This window comes from Anopheles gambiae, unplaced genomic scaffold (assembly GCF_943734735.2).
Source record: "Anopheles gambiae unplaced genomic scaffold, idAnoGambNW_F1_1 scaffold_40, whole genome shotgun sequence".
In the NCBI taxonomy this organism is placed as follows: Eukaryota; Metazoa; Arthropoda; class Insecta; order Diptera; family Culicidae; genus Anopheles; species Anopheles gambiae.
In genome coordinates, this window is record NW_026902737.1 from 21,580 (window position 1) to 46,800 (window position 25,221).

The 25,221-nt window shown below is 40.1% G+C and overlaps 2 protein-coding genes across 2 annotated transcripts; one reads left to right on the plus strand and one right to left on the minus strand.

Annotated features, from left to right (window-relative positions):
• Positions 1-7,382: 7,382 nt before the first annotated feature.
• LOC133395033 (uncharacterized) lies at positions 7,383-8,184 on the plus strand. The gene is made up of 2 exons (XM_061663267.1): positions 7,383-7,958; positions 8,170-8,184. Exons 1-2 carry the CDS (start codon positions 7,383-7,385, stop codon positions 8,182-8,184), a joined length of 591 nt encoding a protein of 196 aa, XP_061519251.1.
• Positions 8,185-13,683: 5,499 nt separating this feature from the next.
• Positions 13,684-23,685, minus strand: LOC133395034 (uncharacterized). Its single transcript, XM_061663268.1, has 8 exons — positions 23,661-23,685; positions 18,044-18,431; positions 17,646-17,953; positions 17,286-17,564; positions 14,654-14,730; positions 14,081-14,583; positions 13,934-14,016; positions 13,684-13,863 (listed from the first exon to the last, which is right to left on the minus strand). The coding sequence occupies exons 1-6, from the start codon at positions 23,683-23,685 to the stop codon at positions 14,497-14,499; spliced, it is 1,164 nt and encodes a 387-aa protein (XP_061519252.1). The 3' UTR covers positions 13,684-13,863; positions 13,934-14,016; positions 14,081-14,496.
• Between the last annotated feature and the right edge of the window lie 1,536 nt (positions 23,686-25,221).

Sequence of the window (25,221 nt, forward strand, 5' to 3'; positions counted from 1 at the left end):
CCCTTTTTGCACCACTTCCTGGGAACCTTTTCACACCACTTTTTATCACCACTCGCGACACGTTATCGGATCACCTGATCACGTCGGGGTCACCACTTGTTGGTTTTGTACAACTTTATTCACGCACACCGTACAATACCGCACCGTACAATTGCATTCTCCCGCACTCGCACCGTACAATTCGAAGGATAATTCAGAAGAGAGCGATCGTCCGATCGAACACCTACTTTTATGCGCACCTGCTTTGCTCTCACGCACCTTGCTTTTCTCGGCCCTACGCTTCGTGTACTACGCTTCGTGTACTACGCTTCGTGTGCCATACTTCGTGTGCTACGCTTCGTGCCCTTATCTGTTCTAACGGTTTGTAACGCTTCCGTTATCCTATCGCTACCTTTCTTGCTGACTAACCTTTGAGGTCGGAGTCACGACAGCGATAGATGTGCTGCTGGGGACACGGACTTCCAAGCATATTTATGCCATATTGCCACCAGCGATTACACCACAAAACTATACTTTATAGAAATAATATAAGTTTAACAGGATAAATCACTTCAGCATTTCACCAAACCAAACCAAGCCAATTTTTGTCAACACTGATAATTGTCAAACGAGGGAGGCGAACCGCAGATGAAGAAAACAACTTTTATCACTATGGGACAGCTTCAATACTTGTCCAAATTTTTAGAATAGTTTTGTGTACAACTTTAAATTGCCAGGAAAAGAAAAGATTTAAAACACAACACACATTTATTGAATCATTATCACTCTTAAATTAATTGTGAATTATTGTGTGTTGTATTGAATATCATTAAATTATGCTTATCTGTTTTATTTCTGTTTTGCCAAATAGAACTATGATTCGCCCATAGTTTCTTTCGCTCTCTCATCAGATTGAAAATTTTACCAACACCGCAAATGTGGAAGCATTGCGGCATGAAGTAGGTTGGTAAGGCATGGCGGAGTGAGAGCGAGGATCTCACACACAGATGTAACAATAACCCATCATCGCAATGACGGGAGCAATCGGTCATGGGGGGTTGGTGGAGTGCGAGTGTGTCTCTCAAGCTCAGAGCGGATTTTTGCTTAACACCTCAACGATGGGAGCGTTCAGGGGTGGAGACGTATGGAAGTGTGCGAGTGTGTCGCATGAATGCTCGCAAGTGTAGAGCGGGGGTAGCGAGAGGCAGAGTGTACAGGCGATTTCTGCCAAGAGGGGGGGTCTGTGTCTATTTGAACGGTAACTTACGACGACATATGAAGAGAAAGCATCATTCTACTTCTATAAATAGAGCCGAACCAAATTCAAATAACGAGCAAAAAGGTGATTCGGCTTGATTTCTGCAAAAATCGTCTCGCACCCGCCTCGTATTCTGCAAATTCATCACGCTCAATAGACAATTATTTTGTTTCTAAGACCATTCTGTCATCAAACGCAGTTAAAAGTTTAGGTAAACTGCTCATAATAATAATATGTAAAGAATATTATCCATTTTCTATCATTGATAATCACTATTTTAGAGCATTCATAAAATAATTGAATCCAAATTTTGATCTACCAACCAGCAAAACATTAGCTAATTCCGCGTGACCAAAAATTTATAACGAAACATTGGAATATGTGAACGCCAATTGAGTATCAGATAGTTATATTGCTCTAACTGCATGGTCTAGTCTAAATGGATCCAGCTTCCTTGCCATAACAGTTCATTTTATAAATGATAACTTCGAATTATCTACATTCTTAATAGATTGCTTGGAATTCTTAAAAGAACACATCGGGAGCAAAATAGCAAAATGTATTGAAAATGTTACCAAAAAAATTGAAATTCATGGACGAATAGAAACTATAGTGTGATAAATATCACTTAAAAGCTGGCTGTGATATACGGATTGCCGAAAACCGAAGAGAATGGATAAAACCGCTGTGTGCTTTGCGCCAATCAATTTGCTACTGTTTATTCACTTGTCATTTCATTACATAGTTCATTTGCTAGTTCATTTCATCCTAATCCTAAGAGTTCATTCTCCAATTCCAATCCGTAACTGATCTAGTTCAATTGAAATATTTCACCATTTGAAACAATTCACGAACACATGAAACACGAAATTTCAATTAATCATATTTTCTAAACTAACTACAATGCGATTCAATTCAATTTCCAACATATAGTAACAGACAATACATCTTGTTTAGGAATGTGTGTTACGGTTACCCATAGTCCGTGTAATTGAAATAATTCAACTGCGTTTTTACGTAATTGCGTTTTTATCGGACTGTGCGTATATTTGACAGTTTCTGTTTGTATGTATTGGTGCGATTAGGATAGCGGGAAAAGATCGATTGAATACAAGAACCGACACACCAAGAGCAACGGCTTTGCGTAAGCACACAACTTTCGCGTTATAATTCAATAAAGCAGTTTTAAGTAAAACATATAGAAATTAACACAACGTAGGGGAATGCGCGATCAATCTACTATGATAGCATCGGCAAGAGCACTTGGCATTGAACACCTTCCATGCGGTGCACATACCATATATTTAGCAGTTCAAAAATCTATTAGCAATACTATAGAAAAAACGATAGAAATAGTTAAATGCATTTTCGTAGAAGCAACAAAGCAATGCAAAAACTTCCAGAAGTGCAGCAATTATTTGCATTCAAAAGCGCAGCTAATTATAAACTACCGCAACAAAAACTAAAACAGGATTGCCCCACACGATGGAACTCTACGTATGAAATGCTAGATCGCTTCTATAAAAATAAAATCATATATAAAATCTAAAATCACTGGGAAATCAAAAAAATATAACATATAAAAAAATATAAAATCACTGGGAAATCATAAAAGAAACTGCTAAAGTGCTTCGATATTTGGATTCAACCACTAAAGAAATAATGGCGGAAAAACAGTTGCATTATCAAAATTGGGTGTGCTGATAAAATCTTTGATTATACCATTAAAAGCGCTATCATGTCATTTACATACAAACGCCAAATAGCTTGCAACAGAAATTATGTCAGAAATTGAAGATAGGTTCAACACTTATAACTATAAGGACGTTTCATCATTAGCAATACTATTTGATCCTAGGTTTAAAAAAGAAGGGTTCTTAGGAAATTCCACAGAATACGAGGAGGCGTATGCTTGTTCACATGAAAAATTGATTCCATTTAAACTCAATGCGCAAATGACACACCTACTGTAGAAGAATGTACAGAAATTATTAAGGACGAAGATCTTCTTCTTTTTCTTTTGCTCAACAACCGATGTCGGTCAAGGCCTGCCTGTACCCACTTGTGGGCTTTGGCTTTCAGTGACTAGTTGATTCCCCTTCATAGCAGGAAAGTCAGTCCTACGTATGGCGGCGCGGTCTATTTGGGTTTGAACCCATGACGGGCATGTTGTTAAGTCGTACGAGTTGACGACTGTACTACGAGACCGGCTCGACGATGATACATGGGGCGTATTTCAACAGCAAGTTCAACCACTATCCAGCGGTGTTTCCTATAATCATATTGTAACAGCTACTGTTGCCACTGGTGTAGCTTTCTGTTTATTTCAGTTGCTGCTACAGATTTTTTGTAACTGTCGCTCGCGTATGTAGGGTTTCGCCGATCAGCTGAAAAATTGGTCTGTCTTTTCTCGTATCTAATTTGCAACTAAGCGCCGTCTTCAATGGCGCTATGTTTCTGACCAGCTGATCTACTTGACCCCATTTGACCGCGGCTTCCAGCAACTTTTGTTCGCTGCGAAAGAGATTTTTCGAAAACAGGACTGATGTTGAGTCAAAAAAGAAGTCAACTTGGAAGCAGGAAAGTAAAGGAAATAAAGGAAAGTAAAGGAGAAATAGGCTTAAATGTGATTTAACTTGTAATAAAACCAAACGACGAATTAAAAAGAAATAATGTATTAAATTATAATTCAACTTGACTTTTTGAACTCTGTAATGGGTTAGGCGATAGCTACGGTCGCCATATGATGAGCGTACAGCTGTACCTCAAGTATCGTCGCGGTAGGTCAGTTTTTACTGACATGAGCCGAGGTGGAATAACACTTTTGTTCAAAGCGGACTTTTCAACACTTGATCGTCCAGGCGATCATAGAAACTTTTAGGAGGTTTCCCTTACTGGAAACGTTGGAGTTTAGAAGCCTTACCTTGGGTAGGGGACATAACTAAACTCTTGAAATAAGTTGGAAGGCAAAGTATTAGGAAGCGAACGTCCTTCTTGGCAGTCCGAACGAATCTGGCTTGCCACGGTCGGAATTGGTTTTATTTATACTCAGTGGGTTTCGTACATTTGGTTTTGGAATGTGTTTTAGTCCTAATTAAAGGTTATTGATATGAAGTACAATTCATACATTGTATTGGAGTGAGGTGTCTGTCAATTTGTACCTATGCTGCGCTTTTAGTGTTTTTACAAAGGTTCTGGAAAGTTTCAACTGTTCTAGCCAAAGAACGAGTGCGTTCGTCGATCTTTGCCTACACTGCGCTTTTAGCAATAAGTTGCTATGCGTCTCTGTTTGTCCACTTTGCCGCAGTAACGCTTGAATTGCTCATAAGCGCATTTCGGTTGTTTTCGATAAATGTGTCTCAATTGTTTTTTCTATGAACGGTATGGTCTGGGTGTGTTGCTATGGTGTGGATTGATTTGCTGATGTGTTATAATGAATGTGTTGCAATGGTGTGATTTGGCTTTCCGAAGTGTGTTACAATGTGTCTATAGCTGATAGTGTGTATTATAATAAGTTCTGTATAGCAGATATGCTACAACTCCAATTGTTTGTATTGAAATTCTAGAAATGTAAACCAACAATAAACAATCAAAATTGAAATAACCTTACTTCTTTTGACTTAATACGATGGGAATCATACGGGAAGTAGAAGGAAAAGAGATTTTCAATGAGACGGTAAATATTTAAAAGGTAAATATTATTGCAAGAAAGAAATATTTAAAACAGAAAGAATGTTTTATACTGAATCGTAAATTCTCGATGCATTATTTGAACACAACACAACACAACGGAACACATTCATCAAGAATTGTCTTAACGATAGTGACTAGTCATGTTGGGCATTAGTAATTGCATCGCCAACTTAAACTACTCGCTCGGTCTTGACCATATTAACCCCAACCTTCTGGACTAATCCAGACTCATACGGACTAATCCGGACTAATTCGGACTGATCCGGAGTGATCCGGAGTGATCCGGAGTGATCCAGATTCATCCGGAGTGATTCGGAGTGATCCGGACTGATCCGGACTGATCCGAACTGATCCGGATTGATCCGGAGTGATCCGGAGTGATCTGTAAAGATCCGGACTGATCCGGACTCGTAGTCGATGAGTCCGGAGTTTTTCTCGTCAGATGTCGTATGTTGACACCAAAATCGATTGAAAGGAGACGTGGTCGCGCTTATGCTATTTTTGTCGCAGGACTCCTTCTCTTCTCGGTGACATTGATGTGCCTTCCCTCTTATCCCGCATTCCCTTGTGTGTGTCCCCTTCCCGTTCCTTCCATTCCCGCCCATTCCTAGCTGGTCTTCAACCTTCTATTCCCTGTCCTTACATTTTATTCAATCTTCTTTCTTTCTAGTACAGGCACTGTGTTAAGTTTTGTTGCGTCAGGCTAGGGTTAGCGGACAATAATAAAAAAGAATCAAACAAAATAACAAACAAACAAATAAACAAATTCTACTTTTTTTTCCTTTTTGGGCGCATCAAATTTTGTTATCTTACCAGAATGTCGAGACAAATCATTCTTTCAAGACAAATTCAATCATGGCAAGCGTAGATTTAAAAATTATAGAAATATTCAAACTTCTTTGCCTCACGTTCGAGGAGAAAAAAATCACTCAAAGTAATGATAAATAAGTAAAATGTGCGGGACATAAATAAATAGAAGTGATGCGCGTTGCGTTCCGGCCAGGTGCGATCCGTTCCAGCATGCAAGCATCTGGACCGCGATCCTTGTTTTTAACCCAAGCAGATTCAAACTGAACCTGTTGCTCCCACCGTTCTTTGCGATCCGACCCGAACCGGCTGTTGAGTCGTTGGAGTTGACGACTGTACCACGGAACCGCTCCAACTTCCAGCATAAATTGGCATCGTATAATAATTCACATCTACCAACAATACACACCTCAGTTTAATAGTTTTAATTTGCGTTGAGTAACATGTTCTTCAGTCAAAGCACAAAAAGGAAAAATAACATAACAACAGATGCAGACGGAGAACATGTGTGGCATTCGTATAACAGTGGAAAGCTCCCAAAAGAAATTGCCGAAATTTGAAACATTGAACGAACTACAGTTCTTTTTATCGTGAAAAAAATATCGTGAAAAAGGAAATGTCGACAAAGAGAAAAAGGGTAATCTATCCGTGTCTAAAGTGAGTGAAGAGGCTCAGGAATATAAAGGAAATTGTTATATGAAGATTGCTGCTTATCCGTAAGGGTCATCAAAATAAAGCTTCAAAATGAATGCAATCTTTTATCGCATCTCCACAATACAGCGATCCATAAAAGGTTTTAATTTAAAGGTTTTAAAGGTTTTAACGCACCTCAAGAATACCTGAAAGACGAAACTGTAGTTCTACGATTAGCATAAGGAAGACGTATACTATGGAGTTTAGCGATAGCGTTCCGATGCGATCTGGTATTTGCGATCAAGGAATATTTTAATTTGTTATGCCATCAACAAGCATGATATTGTGTTACCTACTCAGCCCAACCATTCCTATTTAATATCAATTCATTTGTAAGGCCGCAAACACGACGCGCATTTTCCACGCCCGCGTTCAAACGCGTATAACTCAGTTGTCAATTATGTCAACCTATATATGTGTCAATAAAATGTCAATCCATGTCAATGTGTTTATTTACACTAAGTTAATTGTGAAAAATTACAGCGAATCATGAATCGTGAACAAAAAATGGCCAGCTTGCGACTTACGTGGCCCACTTTCATTAGGTTGCATATGGTATCTCTTCGACAACCTCCAAAAATTAGATAATGAGCGCGCTCCATGCTTCTGGAAAGAAACAATCAGGCTAGTCGGTTGGTTAACACCATGTAGGGAACTGCTCGATAGCAGGAAACAGAAAGTTAGGAAACTGCTCGATAGTAGCACGAACAGCCCAACTCGTGGGCATAAACAGAGCGCATAAGGAACCGTCCTCATGTAGCTTGTTAGGACAACCGAAATAAAGATGCTCTCTCTTATAATCTGAACTCCAACCGAACAAGTCGTTTCCATCAATCCGAATTCCACACGTGCTATCAGTGACCCCGACAGTTTAAAGTGATACGCAAAAACCTCGTTTTTAACCTGTCCGCGAACGTTTGTACAATAAAAGTGCTCGCGACCGCTGTACGAGATGAATCCCGAAGGAAGTGCCCCCATCGCGCCGAAGACGACTCCCCACGCGCCACCGGCACACATCAAAGCGGAGCACGAAGAAAGGCATGCGGTTTCAAAAATCAGTTTTCCAGATTTCGATGTGGATGATGTGGACACCTGGTTCCTTTGCCTGGAAGCGGCTTTCAACGTTCAATCGGACAAGCAGAAATTCAATACGGTCATCGTGTCGCTCGGCAACCGAGCCAAATACGTTTACACTGCCATTGCAAAGTGTAACAAAAGTGAGAATAACGATCGTTACATCACGATGGAAAACGCCGTACTGGAGTATTTTCAACCCTCGGAAAACCAGCGGCTAACCAACCTCCTTTCCGGTGTTTCGCTGGGCGACCACAAGCCCAGCATGCTGCTCTCCGAGATGCGAAGACTGGGCAGAGAAGGATGCTCCGACAGCGTCCTTCTTAACATCTGGCTTCGTGCACTACCCAACACAGTGCGGTCCATCGTTTTCGCCTTGCCCACCGCTACACTCGACGAGCAGGCGATCGTGGCTGACAAAATCATGGAGGCGCCACGCACGGAGATTGCACCTGTACGAAGAGAGACCTCCCACACGCATCACACACCGAGAACATCATCGGATATCGCAGCACTCGAAGAACGGATCGAGCAACTCTCCCGGAGACTGGACGAAGTTCTCTCGGTCGATCGACGCGCAGCTCATCACACACCCAGCCAACAAATTCCGAAGGCGCCCCGTGGAAAAAATTTTACTTTAAGCTTTCCTTAAATTTTTACACTAGCAGCAGCTAAAGTAAAAACTTTCAGCACGGCACAAACCGACGCACACATTGGATTGCTGGTGCTGCTCACGTATACATTTGTATTTATCCCTCCTCTGATATTTTCGGATTTGTTGTAGTAGTTCCCGTACCCTTCCTCTCGTTCCTCCTTCTGCCCTTCTCGCTAGGACATCCTCGACTGGTGCTGCGCGTGTTCAGCCGGCGCCTGTCTGGAAATGACGTCACGGACTGGTGCTGCGCATGTTTAGCCGTATCCTAGGCGTCCTTGAAGTGCACTCTTCTACGAAAGAGCTGTGATGAAATCTGTTGATGAAAATTAACCAATAAGTAATCCATGTTTTTTTATAACAAACTAACCAATGTTTTGCACATAGGATTATAGAAACGCTTACCTTGATATTTTAAAACGGGACACCGTTTTCCTTCCGTCGATCGTTTTGCGGGATGTTGGCAACCGTCGATTAACATGCGCGTGCACCTGTAACTTTTTAGACGACATGCGTTAGTTTAATGTACACATTCAAGCACACACAAGAAACTTACCTTAGAAATTGGCAAGCATAAATCATTCCATAATTGAAGAAGAAGGAACACGGCACAAAACGTAAACGAGCAAAGTACGGGGCACAAGAAATCACACATCACTCCAACACATCCTTCCACAGTGAAAGTTCTGGACAGACTGAGGATGCCTAACACCCGGATGAGCGCGATAGCAGAAAAATCAAGGGAGATCGAGAGAGATGTGTAGTCTCGGTTCAGCGGAATACGCATGCAGATGCATGCGTGTGTGTCACTCGAAGGATATCGGTTTCCCCTTCTCCCGTTTTTCGTTCATAGGCCACACGATCGGCGTTGTGCCGTCAAAAATCTAGAGAAAGAAGACATGCTCTCTCGCTTTGGCATACAGGAAAGTTTTCCAATAGCTTCGGTTTTGCTGGTTGGGCATCCCGTTCCCGCTACACATCAAGGTCAAGGGACAGGAGAGGACAACGACCTACGCACTCATCACGTGATCATTGGAAGCCGTCCTCGTCACGCAGATGGATTTGCTGGTATCACTACCGGCTCGGAGCGAAAGCGGAGAAATGCGAGAAGGAGAAGGAAGGCGACAGCACCATCCAGTGCATTTTTTTCGAAGAAGGCATACCGGTTCAAGCCAGGAACAAACCGTAAGTAGTGCCACCCGCAAACGCGTAACATTTTCTTTCGAGACACTATGTAAACCGAAGAAACCGCTCAACACAAATAATTGTAACACATTTATTATTAAGAAGAAAGGTCACACTAACCACTCCCCCGGTAACACTCCAAAGCACACTCACGGTAACCCTTCAAATCATACACTCTCCGAAGCGCCCGTACATATTCAAAGAATTCACTTAGTGGACAATAGTTCGTACAATCGATACTTGATCGATACAGGCGCCAAAATATCGGTTATTCCCCCTACTATGCGTGAACGGTTACACGCAAGCAAACGCACACTATTCGCCGCGAATAACACTACGATAGCAACTTTCGGCACAAAACGTTTAACTGTTGACCTTGGGTTAGCACGAAAGTTCACGTAGGAGTTTGTAATCGCCGATGTGGGCAGCCCAATCATCGGTGCAGATTTTCTCGGGCATTTTGATTTGCTCGTTGACGTGAAAAGAAAGAGATTAGTAGACAATAGAACGAAAAGCGAGATTCTCAACATAAATGCAGCTGATACACCTACCATCAAAGCTTTCTCGACCCAAAATCCATTCGTCCCAATATTGCATGAGTACAGCTATATCACCAAGCTAAACCAGTTGAAAAAACCTTGCCACAAGGTCGAGCATCAGATTTTAACAACGGGCCCACCAGTATTCAGTCGCCCGCGCAGGTTGCCTTTTGACAAATTGAAGGAGGCTAAGGCTGAGTTTCATTTCCTCGTGAAGCAGGGTATCTGTCGACCGTCAAAAAGCAACTGGGCAAGCCCGTTGCACATGGTTAAAAAATCAAATGGCACTTGGAGACCGTGTGGAGACTACCGAAGTCTTAACGCCGTTACAATTCCCGATCAATATCCCGTCCCGAACATACAGGACGTGAGTAACATACTCAGCGGTGCTCACATTTTTACGTGTATCGATCTCCAGAGAGCGTGCCACCAAATACCTGTAGCGAGAGATGACATACCGAAGACGGCCATAACGGCCCCGTTCGGCCTGTATGAGTTTATGTTCATGACCTTTGGTTTAAGGAACGCAGGGCAAACGCTTCGACGCCACCTTCATGCGATTTTTGGAGACTTAGACTTTGTTTTCCCATACATTGACGACATATGTATCGCATCGAAAAATGCCGAAATACACAAAGCTCACCTAAGAACTGTTTTCCAACGCTTACGCGACAATGGCTTGGCGATCAACGCAGAAAATTGCCAAATTGGACAATCTTGTGTGAATTTCCTAGGGCATAACTAGGGTATAACTGCCGAAGGCATAAGTCCAAAAAAAGAAAAAGTTCAAACCATAATCGATTTCCCTAAGCCGACGATAGCTAAACAGCTTAAACGATTTCTCGGCGCAATTAACTTTTATCGCCGATTCATGGCACACGCCGCACACAAACAAAACGTTTTGCAAAAATTGATAAAGGGAAACAAGAAGAACGATACAACAAAGCTAGTCTGGAATGATGAAGCAGACGCAGCATTTACGAAATGCAAAGAAGATCTGGCAAACGCCGCAATCCTTGCGCATCCTTCACCGCATGCTAAGCTCGCTCTAAATGTAGACGCATCGAATCATGCTATCGGCGGCGTACTACAACAGATCGGCAAACAGGGTCCAGAGCCTCTAGCATTTTTCTCCAAATGTCTTTCTCCTTGTCTACAGAAAGCCAGTACGTACGACAGAGAATTGTATGCCATATACGAATCCATACGCTACTTTAAAGATTTGCTAGAGGCACGAGAATTTTGTGTGTACACAGACCACAAACCACTAGAAACCGCGTTTCAACAACGCCCGGAAAGAGTAAATCCTACACAACAGCGCCGACTCTATTTCATCAGCGAGTTTACCACAGACATTCGTCACGTTTCTGGTGAACAGAACAAAATCGCAGACATGCTTAGTCGGGTTGACGCGATTAACACTGATACGATCGATTACGAACACATGGCGAAGCTTCATCGCACTGACACTGAAACGATACAATACATGAAACAAGCACCTGCAAACTCAACATAAGCACTCAAAGAGCTAATAATGCCTGGAACAAAAACAACACTTTTTTGCAACACTTCCACTGCAAACATAAGGCCATTCGTACCCTTGCACTTCAGGAACCAAATTATAGAGAAACTGCATAACACATCACACCCGGGAATACGAGCCACCACTCATTTGGTTTCCGAAAGATTCGTTAGGCCTTCTATTCGGAAAGATTGCAAGCACTTCGTACCACACTGCCTAGCATGCCAAAAAAAACAAAAATAATTCGCCACAATCACACGCCGATAAATCACATAAACGTACCAGACCACCGATTTTATCACGTGCACATCGATTTAATTGGGCCACTTCCACCATCAGAAGGGAATCTTTACTGTCTAACAATGATAGACAAATTCACTCGGTGGTCAGAGGCGATTCCACTAGCGAATATGACCGCAGAAACCGTGGCAAAAGCTTTCGTTACGCACTGGGTAGCGAGATTTGGCGTGCCTTCTAAAGTCACAACCGATCAAGGCAGGCAATTCGATTCGGATTTATTCAAACGAATTTTTGAAACGTTAGGAATAGATTTCCTAATTTCAGTTTCCTAACTTTCTGTTTCCTGCTATCGAGCAGTTCCCTACAACCATTATGGAGGAAGAATTGGATACCACCATTATACATTTTATGAGGTTGTCCAGAAATGATTTCAACTATCTGCTTGAGCAAATTACGCCAAACATTTTAAAAATGGAAACGAATATGCGCCCGAGTTTGTCACCAAGGGACATGCTAATTGTGGCATTGCGATATTTGGCAACGGGAGACCAATATCAGTCGCCTAATACGCTTTTCGGGTAAGAATATTTTTTTTAAGTTTCCAAACGTTTCAAAATAACTCATAAACCTATTTTTGTTCTTAAATTTCTGCCCAAGCGATATCTAAATTCGTACCTCAAGATTGCCTTGTTGAAGTCTTAAGAAATTATGTAAAGGTAAGAAACAAAGGAGCATCATCTTATTTGCTGGATTAGTTGCTCTCCATTGCCAGTTATGATGGTCTAGGACAGGCATGTCAAGCTGGCGGTCCGACTCGATTTTGAATGCGGCCCGCGATAATATTTTGAGAATTGCTAAAGCACTGCAAATAGCAATACCGCCTTTTTGGACCATTACTCCTGAATAAAAACAATAAAGCACTGCAAACCAAAAAATATTTTATTACTTTTTGTCGAAGTTTATTACATTTTCCAGAAAAGAATAATAATTGTGTTGCTATATTTTTCGAAACTAACTTTAATGTACCTCTGAAAATTAGCATAATTTTGTGCAGACTCAATTATAGGGTAAATGTACCTATAGTGGTGGTAGTACTAATAGTGGTGCTATTGCTCTTTAATTTAATAACTTAAATACTTTTAATTTGCCCTATGAACCGCATTTCATAGGGCAAATTAAAAGTATTTAAGTTATTTAACCTTTAACAAAGGGTTTAAAAGTTAAATGGGGCCATTCCGTTACTTAGTGACCGAAAAATCCATTATTTTGTGAAATGTGTCAACATTTTTCCAAAATCCTTAGGATTTCATAACGAAACTCATATTTCTGTTAACGTTCTAAATGATCACATACCCACGCAATTACTAGTTTTTCAACATGACTGTTATGGAATGTTATTGTTTTACTAAAATTATTTGCCTTTTGACCTTATTTATGCATTTTTAAGTGTTTTTTACCATAGTGCCATTATAGGTACACAAAACAGGCATGTTCCTATAGTGGTTATAGTTATAAAATCAATAAATACAGGTCATTTTAGATTTTTTCGAGGAAATTTTTGACATGTCGTACTGTTTTCACTAAAATAAGCAACAGAAATGAGTTTTATTTAGGTAATTTACCAAAAACAGGCCAAAATTTGCTTATCTGGCTGAATGAAAAATTGACTTCAAATCAAGCACAATCTTCCAGGTGTTGGTTGATGACAGGTGTGATGCCCCAATTGACATTTTCGAGCACGAATAATCGGGAATTCGAGCAAATTCCCTTAAACTGGAGCCTTAAACTTACCTTAAACTGAACCAGTTTAAGGGAAATTTTAGTACAATTTCATGAAAACCGACCACTGTGCTTTGCTCTCTCCTGTCATTTCCAATTGTCATCATCGAAACGTCAAATGAAAAAACAAAACAAACCCAAATTGTTCGGTGATGCTTCATAAGCTGAAATCTAAAATTTGTTTTATTATTTCTGTCGGATTTTCTGCAAAACATAAAAAGGTACCTATTAATTAGGATAAATTGAAATCAAATGGATCACTAAATAAACAAAATGTTCATTTAGGATACGTTTAGCGAAATGGCTTCAAACAACGTGTATAAAACGATAACGGCACCGATGGCATCATTTCCAGATCTCAGCGTAAAAGCGCAGGCATCGGTAGTACCAGCGACCCTCGTACCATTAAAGACATCCATATCTACATCACCATTATTCCTTCCTGAAAATGTACAACAAACCAATAACCCGGTGATTATCAAAACCGAACAAATGTGCCGGCCAGTACTTACCGTGAATGCCCCTGTGAAGCTCGTGCAATGGTCAAAAAAATCATCCTGCGTCCTTTCGGCATCTCCATTATCGGCTCCTGGCACTGTGAATCAAAACAACAAGCCAGTGGTTATAAAATCGGGACAAATGGGCCGACCACTCCTCACCGTGAATGCCCCTGTGAACCTGGTTCAATCGTCAGCCATCGCATCCTCGCCCCGCGTCCTTTCGGCATCACCGTCATCAGCTCCTTGCACTGCGAAACAGGCAAAGAGACCAGTGATTATTAAATCTGAACGAATTTGCCGACCAGTCCTTAACGTGAATGCCCCAGCGAAGCTCGTGCTATCATCAGCATCCTCGCCCCGCGTTCTTTCGGCATCACCGTCATCAGCTCCTGTGATTATTAAATCTGAACGAATTTGCCGACCAGTCCTTCACGTGAATGCCCCAGCGAAGCTCGTGCAATCATCAGCATCCTCGCCCCGCGTCCTTTCGGCATCACCGTCATCAGCTCCTGAAAGTGCAAAACAGGCAAAGAGACCAGTGATTATTAAATCTGAACGAATTTGCCGACCAGTCCTCAACGTAAATGCCCCAGCAAAACTGGTACAGTTGTCAACATCAGCATCATCATCTCGCATCCTCTCGGCATCATCATCAATACTTCCTAAAAATATCAAACCAACCAATAAGCCAATGATTATTAAAACCGAACAAATGTGTCGGCCAGTCCTCACCGTGAACACTCCAGTGAAGCTCGTCCGACCACCAACATCCTCATCCAGCATCATTTCGGCATCATCCTTATTGCTTCCTGGAACATCAAAGAAAACCAAATCATCAGGACCGCAAAACTCAACTTCGTCCAGTATCCATGTCGCAAGCCTTGCTGCAGATCCTGAAAATGAAAATGCCAAAAAACAACCAGTGATTATCTCAGCAGTACAACAACACCTGGCCCAGTCTTCAACCGGGAAACCAAGATATACGTATAGCCCTCCAATACCATCTGTTGCTTCTGAAGCTCTGCAACAAACACCATTCGGCGAAATTGAAATTTCGGCACGGCATGGATCTTCAGCAATGGAGATAAGTGATGCAGAGTTTAAGAGAACAACCCTTAAAAAATTGTCCAACATTAACACGTCTATAGCAGGTGTTTGGGCCGAAATGGAGTATCGCACAGACCATCGAAGAAAATTCACCGAAGCAATGGATCAGGAAAATATACCAATTCAAATACCTCGCCTTACAACCGCTGCAGAACTGAAATCTTTTAATGATCAGTTGGCTGAAGACACATATTTTCAAAATATTTGTTACCAGTTAACACAAAGAATTCAAACCAAAACAAATGATGCCAAAGGTCGAATGCACAATAGTTTTATATTATTATTTGCTAAAGAATTAGTTGTGCAGTGCAGCTGGCGTGGCGGGGGCAAAAATGGACCAAAGATTCCAATGAATCAAAATGTTAATGTAATTAAATTATTTAAGAGAATAGGAGAGGACGATATTTTTGCTGTTAATATTGACGACGTAGAACGTTTTCTTAAAAAAAAGTTAGATAACGCTCAAAGCAGCTTGCAAAACTGCAAAGGAAAAATCAAGAGCTCTAGTAAAATTTATCATACACGCAATAATAGAATTAATAAATAAGTTATTATTATTATTTATTTAAATCTAAACCCTTCCTTATCTTTTACACTCACTAGCAATATGTAGACTCTACTTTGACGAAATATTTAAGATAATTTTTTTTAACAAACTGATCAAATCAGATATAACATAATCAAATTTATCTATAAACAAGCTTATGTAATAAATTAAATGTGAAAATTAGGACTATTTTTATTTCTAGTTGGTTTGATTCACTCGAAAATAAAACGTTTTAATCATATCAAGCAACGGAACTACAAAATGGTTTTGAAATCATAAATAAGTCTAAGATAACATTCCACCCAATACAGACGTATAAACTATGTGAAGTTTATTGAAGAGAAAAATCGCAAAAATAAAATTTCAAAACATGAGACATGCAGTAAATTAATTAAATTAATGAAACAAGCATTACCATGTAGTTTTTTTACAAGTAAGAATTTTAATTGCTACAAACAACATCTACCATGCATCAGGAATAATATGATATTAAATAATTACGATGATAAGACCCACCGCTTTCCCATGCAAAAGCGTTTGAAAATAGTTCATGAAGAATTTCCTAGGCAATACTTAAACAGCATTGCACTAAAAATAACACGTTTTATGAACACAAATGGTTTCAAACGCTTTTGCATACACATTCTATTTTTTATCATCATAACTAAAAATACCAACAAAACTACAAACAAACTACAACTACGAGCAAATAAGTGGTTAGCTACAGAATGATTCTTAAAGTATAATGTTAGTGAATACGTGTTAATGAATTTTAATCCAACTGGAGGGTATGCAAAAGAGGGGAAAAAACAACTGTGCCAGGTTTTGATGGAGGATAGACAGCTACAAGTTTACATCTAATATCTAACAGAGAAATGTTTACGTCACACGTCTGAACATTTGCATCAACTTTATGAATAAGAATGTCTAAAGATGAAAATACCGATTCTGGATCATCCGCACGCAAAGCAAATGAAAATAAGCTGGAGCTGCATTCAAATTGTTTTCCAGATACTATAAAACATCCATTACTCTTTTCAACTCCTAAAAATTGAATAATACCATTACCCTTTGTTAGAAGCCATTGGTCTCTTGGCAAAGGGCTTAAAAGAAAGTTTGACTCTAAAAAGATACCTTTACCATTTCTAGTTAAATGGGGAAATTTGCGTTTTTTGCTTGCAGCAGCTACTTCGGTTGCGGAACGTTCTTCATAACGTGCTGCAACTTGGACGCTACATCTAAAGCCTGAACGGGACGAGCGTTTTAAAATTTGCAAATAATTCTCGTAGTCATAAGTAGAATGCTTATGCAACGGTCCGTAATTAAAACAGTCTCGTGCTATATGCTGAATATTATGGACATTGCTTGTCAGCTCGCCACGGCCATAAATCTTTCCGTAATCCTTGACAAAACTGTTAAGGAATTCAGCGGCACGTTCCCAATGACGTCGATGGAATGAGGAGGAAAATATTGTTACTCCGCAGAAATACAGCAGAAAATGGCAATAGGCTTTTTCAGGCAAAACATCTTCCATTAACACGGGACTTACATATAGCAAGTAAGATCTGAATTCCGTACCCTTCCAATATCGAATTACATTCAGCCCTCTGAGTTTGCGATGAATCTCAGAGGGAAGTTGTACGCTGATAAGAAATTCAGATATCGCTTGCTTTTGACCCTTGGACCAGGTAGGAATATTTTCATACTTACCACCTATAAGACCGCACAAGTGTCGGCGAGTCGCACCCTCATCGCATAAGTGCAACCCACAACTAGTCGGTAATTTATCCACCATATCAAAATTATCAAGGTCTTCCAGGGGTGAACGCCATTCCTGGTGATGACCCGGACAATCCCTAGATTTAAATCCATGGTGCGTTCGTAGAGGAGCGCCAACGGAGTCGAAAATAATTTTTTTTCCAGGTTTATAGTATTCCCCAACACAGGTACACCTCATACAACCGTGATATCCATTGAAGTAGGTTGTTGCTGCAAAACACAAACATAATTAGCGTTACACAAGCTCCAGATAATTGTGTACATATAAGCAATAGTTGTATGTTTACCTACCTTTAAGGAAAGCCCGCGCAGGAGAATCTGCAATAATAGCTTGGATCGAGAATTTTATCATTTTATCTCCGATCCGCAATCCCCTTCGATGAATGTCATTTGCCTCCTCTACAAACTGTCTTAAAAATACTTCCAGACTGGTTGGTTTTGCTGGTCCACAAAACACTGCGATCATCATAATTGGGGCTGAGGGCAGTTCTACAATCTTCATAAGGATGGGCCAGAGCTGTGTAGGTCCACCTCTATGAAGAGGGAGTCCGTCGGTGGATACCTGTATCGACAATTCGTCGATTGATGGAACAGTTGACCTAAATGAATGAGAATGAAAAAATCCAAATACAATTAAAATACACACATTTACCAGACACTGTTTAGGCTAAATTATTTTCAAAACTTACTTAAAATAATTGACGAGATTATTTTCTATCCCTTTGTACCAAAATTCGCCGCCCGCTATCGATTGTATCTCTTCCCCGATGGTTTTTGGCGTTTTCAATAGCGTGCGAGAATCCTTCGGAAGAAGTAAATCTGTCCATATTCCCAAAATAGCTAAAATTTCATTTACCGACGAGCGTGGCTGATTACGTACAACTGCCCAAGTTCGCAAACATTCACCAATATCGCTATGGTTGTTGCAGTTGTGAGCAGTTGTGGACCCTTCAGCCACGGCGTCGGTTTCGCTTTCAGAAGAACGATCACTGATGTAATCGGTATCGCTGTTGTGAGACGATGTTCCCATAAGCACTTCTGCATCGTATTCTGGATCATCGTACTGGGATGTTAAACCTGCAAGATAAAATAAAGTATAAATGGCAAATTATTTTCATTGTGTTCATCGTTATTGCTGCTGGTGAAATGTTTCGTTTTTTTTCGAATAGAACAATCCGAATGAGTTCGATTGACCAAATGTTATCATAGTATTTTCATAGTCCTGGACCATACTACAGCAAAGAAAATATAAACACTTTATCGTTGTTATTTAAGAACACATCACACAAATTGATACGATAAAATCCAAGGCATCGTGTCAATCGTGTAATCAACAATCTACGACACTTTTTGTTTACAAAATAATAATGAAATTGTCGCACACACGAATGGTAAATACACATTTATTCTTTAAAATAACACAGATGGAACATTATCTGTAGAATATTTCTGCAACAAAATACATTGGTACATTCGGTACCGGCCGGTACACTTCGGTCGTCATTTTGCTACCATTATAATAACATTAGGAATCGGAAATATTATTTGTCATTTTAGATAACTAGAACAAAGAAGCACTTGGAAATTTCACTCACTCACTCACTCACTGCTCCTAACAAACAACATACCCAAACGAATACGTAATATATTAATAATTAATGTAGATAAACTCAACGATATTACGGTGCACCACTCCGCTTGTTCCCGCATCATCATCACCCAACATATTCTGCCGATCATACTCCGTCGACATAGCTGCAAGCTTTTTGTTCCGTCGAGAAATAACTTTTCTGCTCCTCTTCATTGGTTGTGTAGCCATTTTACTGAAAAAATCCAACAAATTTTCACAAAACAATAGAGCACAAAATTTATTTTGTTCTTTCGTCAAACACCAAAGCCAAATAAATGACAGCTGGAAATGATGCCATCGTCGTTCGCTACAAGAAGATCACACGCACACAATCATACTTGCCACTTCCTACACGCGTGATCACACACACATCCATACTTTTGGACGGTTCGAGCACCAATCGAGCAAATTTAGAACAAAATTTTAGTACCAATGTCAATTGGGGCAGTACTTTAGTGAATAGTTTCATCAATCAAATTTATACATTTTTTTACGATCAAATTACGCAAGAAACTAATATTATGGCTATTCGTTGCTATTCACATGAAAACATCTTCAAAACTAAGTTTCATTGATATTATACACTGTTTCGAGGCATCCTTGTTTACCACCACTATAGGAACACAATACGACGACTATAGGAACCATACCACCATTATAGGTACAACGAAGCAATCACAAAAATATGTATTTTTTCGTAAATTTGATGTGTTTCATGGTAAAAATGGATGCGATTGCGAAGACAAAACATATTCCAACTGCTATGTGTTAAAATATTCAGAAATTGTCCTTCCTGACACTTTAAATCCATTAAAACACATCGGTACCTCTACAAATTGCACCACTATTGGTACATTTACCCTATATTCTATATAAAAAAACAGATTTGCGTCAACTAAAAAAGGAAAAGAAATAGAAATGAAAATAACTAGATACACTTAATTGGAAACTTTGCAACAACTAATGATGGATTGTCGAAATCTCATCCAAGGCTCAAAACCATTTCCGATCTTAGCTACTCCGACTCCGATCCCGGCCGAATCAAAGCAACAGTTCCCCTCGGTGTCTTCCAAAGTCTACAAAGCCGTCTAGTCATTCGGAACCGTTGGAGTCATCGGTTGTCGCACGTAGCGGCTAGTCTGCAGTCAGAAATGGCTCTGATCGGTTCCACCGATTTTCCGGCTGCCGAGAAAAGATTTCAGTCCTGATTGCGTTTTTTTGAATGCCTTTTTTGTGTTTGGTTACAATATGACGGTGAGGGTGTAATTAAATCCAGAAAAAGTATTTCTATTAGCTGTCCCTGGTTTTTTAACCAGATTGTTGCGGAAATTGTGTCAAGCTGTTATTTTCAGCTGGTGCTACTTTTTACACATTTTTAATGATTGACATGGAAGCTTTTCAATCATTCAAAAAGTGTAAAATGTATCTTGATTGATTTCATTGATGGCTGGTCGAATCACAATGCTGGCTTTACCTTTCATACATATGGATGAATCCCGTTGACTGCAGTAGCTCATATCAATATACACCTGTTTCCATCTACGTTCGAATCTCGTGCCGTTTGCATCGAATCGCAAACCGCCTGCTTCGAATCGCATGCCACTACGATCGAATGCGTGCACCCATGGTTGAATCGCGTGCCAGTACGGTTGAATCGCGTTCCACTATGGTCGAATCATATGCCACTACGATCGAATCGTGTGCCGCTACCATTGGATTTTTGAAAGCAAGAGCATAGTAAACTGTTTGTTTACGTTTGAAAGCTGTTTCCTTCTTCGCCGACGGCATTTCATTTGTAAAATACTAATAAAAGGTAATTATTCCCTGAATATAGGTAAACCCGACGAATATTGGTTGAAAACAAGGATTTTACCATCAACAACGAACACCGAATGTTAGTTGAAAACAAGGGTTTTACAATCAAGAAGGGACCACGATATTCGTCGATAACAAGGATTTTACGTGTAATCAGTGAAAAACTGCCTTTTATTTGTACTATTTTACAATCGAAATGCCGTCGGCGAAGAAAGATATAGCTTGCAAACGTAAACAAACAGTAAACTATGCTCTTGCTTTCAGAAATCCAATGGTAGCGGCACACGATTCGATCGTAGTGGCATATGATTCGACCATAGTGGAACGCGATTCGACCGTACTGGCACGCGATTCAACCATGGGTGCACGCATTCGATCGTAGTGGCATGCGATTCGAAGCAGGCGGTTTGCGATTCGATGCAAACGGCACGAGATTCGAACGTAGATGGAAACAGGTGTATCATATCAGTTTTCAGAACTATTCAATCAAGTAACTGATAATGCACCCATTTTTGTATAAGACATGCATAGACTTTCAACATTATTGAGTAAATTAAGAAGAAGATTATCGGTTAGGATGCATAACTAAAGTGTAGTTTAATTTTCGCTGTAATTTTTTATACATGTTTATACTACATGCTTATGCTTTGTGTTAACATGTCGCTATCAGTGTTGTTAGCGGTGACGTTCTTCGACATGAAATTGCCTACTTTGACACGATTTGAAGCTTCGCATTCAGTTTTCACTATTTCATTTCACAGTCATGTCAGAAACTGTCGTTTGATTCGACGATATTTTTTGGCGACATTTCTTTTGACATTTTTGAGTGCACTACATCGCCTTCTCCTTTGATTTTTTTTCTTTTAAATTCATGTACTCCAGCAAAAACACACTGATTTTTGCACTGGAAAAGTGAAAATATTTAATTTTTCAATCACTTACGATCGGTAAAGGCAAGGCTGTTCTGAATTCACAAGATGAATCTCAATTGACATTCACACTACATTTTTTTTACATTCATCGCAAAGACACTGACGGTAACTACAGAAATGAAGGTGGCCCGCACGACAAAATCGAGCAGTTTTGTAGCTCGTTTTTTCGATCGCTTTCCGCCAAAAGCGATCGAAAAAGCGAGCAGAAATGTCAGGAAAAACGCTTGGATTCCGATCGAAGAAATATTTCATTCCAAAATTTTCAGCGCCGAAACTTTCGAAATATTTCACTTATAAATTTTGCAACAGTTTTGAATGCGAAATATTTCATAGGCATGGGCTGTGAAATATTTTAGAAGATTGAGTTTGAGAAGTTTTCGATCGCTTTGCGCAGCGGGAATATTTCATTTATAAATTTGCAGCAATTTTGAATGCGAAATATTTCACAGCCATTGGCAGTGAAATATGTTTGCAGTTTGAGATTGAGAAGTTTTCGATCGCTTTGCGCAGCGGGAGTTCTTCAACAGTCGTGTCATGGCAACAGTGACCCGCACGACAAAATCGAGCAGTTTTGTAGCTCGGATTTTCGATCGCTTTCCGCCAAAAGCGATCGAAAAAGCGAGCAGAAATGTCAGGGAAAACGCTTGGATTCCGATCGAAGAAATATATCAATCCAAAAATTTCAGCGCTGAAAATTTCGCAATATTTCATTTATAAATTTGCAACAATTTTGAATGCGAAATATTTCACAACATGGGCTGTGAAATATGTTTGCAGTTTGAGTTTGAGAAGTTTTCGATCGCTTTGCGCAGCGGGTATTTGTTGGTTTTCGTGTTAGAAATGATAATACCAGCTTACACAATAGATTATGATAGTATATTAAGCGTATTAGTGTAAGCCTAGTTGTTGGGACTGTTTGATGGGAGAGTGCCCAACGACCTGTCATAAACAGGAGGCATCCGAAGATAGCCAGAAAACCCGAACCAATACGAACCAAACTGATCAGGGCAGGGATAAAAAGGAGCGGTAGGGCAACATTCGGGGCTCTTGAACCAATTAGCGGGATAAAACGACTAATTTTTTGGCGCGTTTCACGTAATAAATGCTTGGCAAAGAATTCCTCCCGTTTTTGGTTATTTTCGTTTTCTAACACTAGTCATAAGTAGGGTAAATGTACCAGTATTGGTCAGGTTAGTGCAGCAGTTTCACCAAAACTGCTCGAACACTTCCAATATTTATTATTTTTCTTGAATGTGGCATTATTATCGACGTGTTATTTTTTATTTGCCGTTTCAAATGTATTTTTTAGAGATAGGGAAAAGCGGGGCAAAATCCTCTATTTAAGCATTATTTCGCTACAAAGATACTTTCCAATGCTCAAAATGTATTCATTAGGGTGTTCTATGAACACCATTTAAGTTTCATAACCCTTACATAACAAATAACCAAGAAAAATGCAAAATAAGGTTTAATAGCATATTGATGTAATTTTTGCCACTTCGAAAATAAGCTTAAACCAGTGTCACAGTGATCCATTGGAGTTTTACATGATACGGTTTTAAAGATATGATATTTCTATACAATTGTTCTGAAGAAAGCAAGTCGATTGAACGCGTATTTTTACTAATATAACCAAAAACTACAAAAATGGTTCACGTGGGGCAAAATGGGCAGTTACGTTTGGGGCAAAATGGGCAGATACTTTTGACATACGGCGCTTGGTGAGGCTATGGTGTTGTATTTGTCGCCTCAATAATGAAAACAGGCACAGCTTCAAAACATTCGATTTTGTTGATTTAAACGTGTAAAAACTGTTTTAATTTTGATAACATATTTTTGGAAGAATTTTAAGGACCTTTCTGACCAGCAAAAAAAAAGATAGAACGAAAACACATTTCACGAAACGTGCGCAAAGGCATAGACCATTACCTAAGGCGCAGTTGTAGTTGCCCATATTGCCCCATTGTTTTGACGTTTCACAGTTTGTTTACATATGCCCATTTTGCCCCAGGGCTATGCCCATTTTACTCCGCGTGTCAAAATAGCTTGTCGTAAAACATCAAATTTTATTTTACATTTTTTTCATGTTTTTAAGTTTTTTTTATTCTATGTGGCAATTTGAATCAATAGATAAAGGGTGGAGGCATACAATAATGAAAGAAAAATTGTGTTTTGTCGCATATTCAAAGGAATATTCAGTAAACTGCTTAACATGCCCATTTTGCCCCGCTTTCCCCTATTCGTGAAAAAGCAAACACTGTTTTTGTTCCTATTTTCGGCAGTTTGGTCCAATTTTCGGCAGGCTGTGCTTCTATTTTCGACACCACGAATATGGGTCGGTAAATGTTTTAATAAATGCCAAAAGGTAGACAAAAATGTTTTGTGGTAGACAAAAAAGGTAGACAAAAAGTTTTGAGATCGCTGAGGAACTCAATAAAAAACACTTTGTTGATAGCTGAGTTGCGATGTTGGTAGTGTACGATGCCCTTCCTCGTCATAGCGCATACAATAGAAATATTGCGTGAACGAAGGGCAGGAACAACCTTCATTGCTCGTTCACCAACAGGCGATCGTCCATAAGCAACACGCATGTTCACCTGGAACCCAACTTCATCGATGAAAATTATGGCATCATCGGCGTATTCGTTCGGTAACTGCAGGAACCTCTCGGCATACATCTTTCGATCTTCTTTCAATCCTGGCAGTACCGCTCGCTCAGCGCTCAGGTTCCTTTATGAACTCTTTTGAAAGAGTAGTGGAATCCTTTAATGGCTCGAGCTACAGTCGTAGTAGATACTACGACTTGGTGATGTTCCCTTAACTTTGCCACCAGCTCCTTCAATGATTGTGAGCAATCCTAGTCAATCCATTCTCGGATACTAGCAATCTCACGTTGTGAAAGCTTTTTCGTATTCAGTGTATTGCAGTGTATAGGATTTGATAATTTTCTTTATTTAATGTACTACAAATTGAATTGTGAATGGTGTACCGGTTGGAATATTTTTTTATCAAAATACACACTGTTTGCGATACATTTGATCTTTCGGATCATATGTTCCAGGTAACATCAAGTCCCGTGGTATCTTGACATACGCCTTATCGAATCCCGGGAATGTCGTATTCTACGAACTCTTTCCGCTCTTCAGCATCTTGAACAGTCTGGGCTGTCGGCACACGTACCAGCACCACCTTATCACCGAACGTTCGGCGATTTCCCATTGCGTCCTGCAGGGCGTGATCGAGGGCGCGAGCCTCTAGAGCCAGGGGTCTCCAAACTACGGCCCGCGAGAGCCTATTATTAGTTTGGAGACCCCTGTTCTAGACCATAGCAGCTGCTCATGGATGTCTCGTTCCATAAGATCAGTGATGCCATTTACATCAATTCAGCCTGTGCTGACTATACATGGATGTTATAGGAACTGTTAGCGTCCAGGTATAGCGATAGCTTGAATGAAGAGTGAAGCGTACGTCCCCTGGTCAGTAGCAGAGC

What these genes read in the sequence shown, in the direction of transcription:
- LOC133395033 (XM_061663267.1), top strand. Translation starts at nt 7,383, where the DNA reads ATGAATCCCGAAGGAAGTGCCCCCATCGCGCCGAAGACGACTCCCCAC.
- LOC133395034 (XM_061663268.1), bottom strand. Translation starts at nt 23,685, where the DNA reads ATGGGCAACTACAACTGCGCCTTAG. An exon ending in CAACTACAACTGCGCCTTAG is followed by an intron (nt 18,432 to 23,660) that starts GTAATGGTCTAT and finishes TTTATCTTGCAG; the next exon opens with GTTTAACATCCCAGTACGAT. An exon ending in TGCGCGGGCTTTCCTTAAAG is followed by an intron (nt 17,565 to 17,645) that starts GTAGGTAAACAT and finishes TGTGTTTTGCAG; the next exon opens with CAACAACCTACTTCAATGGA.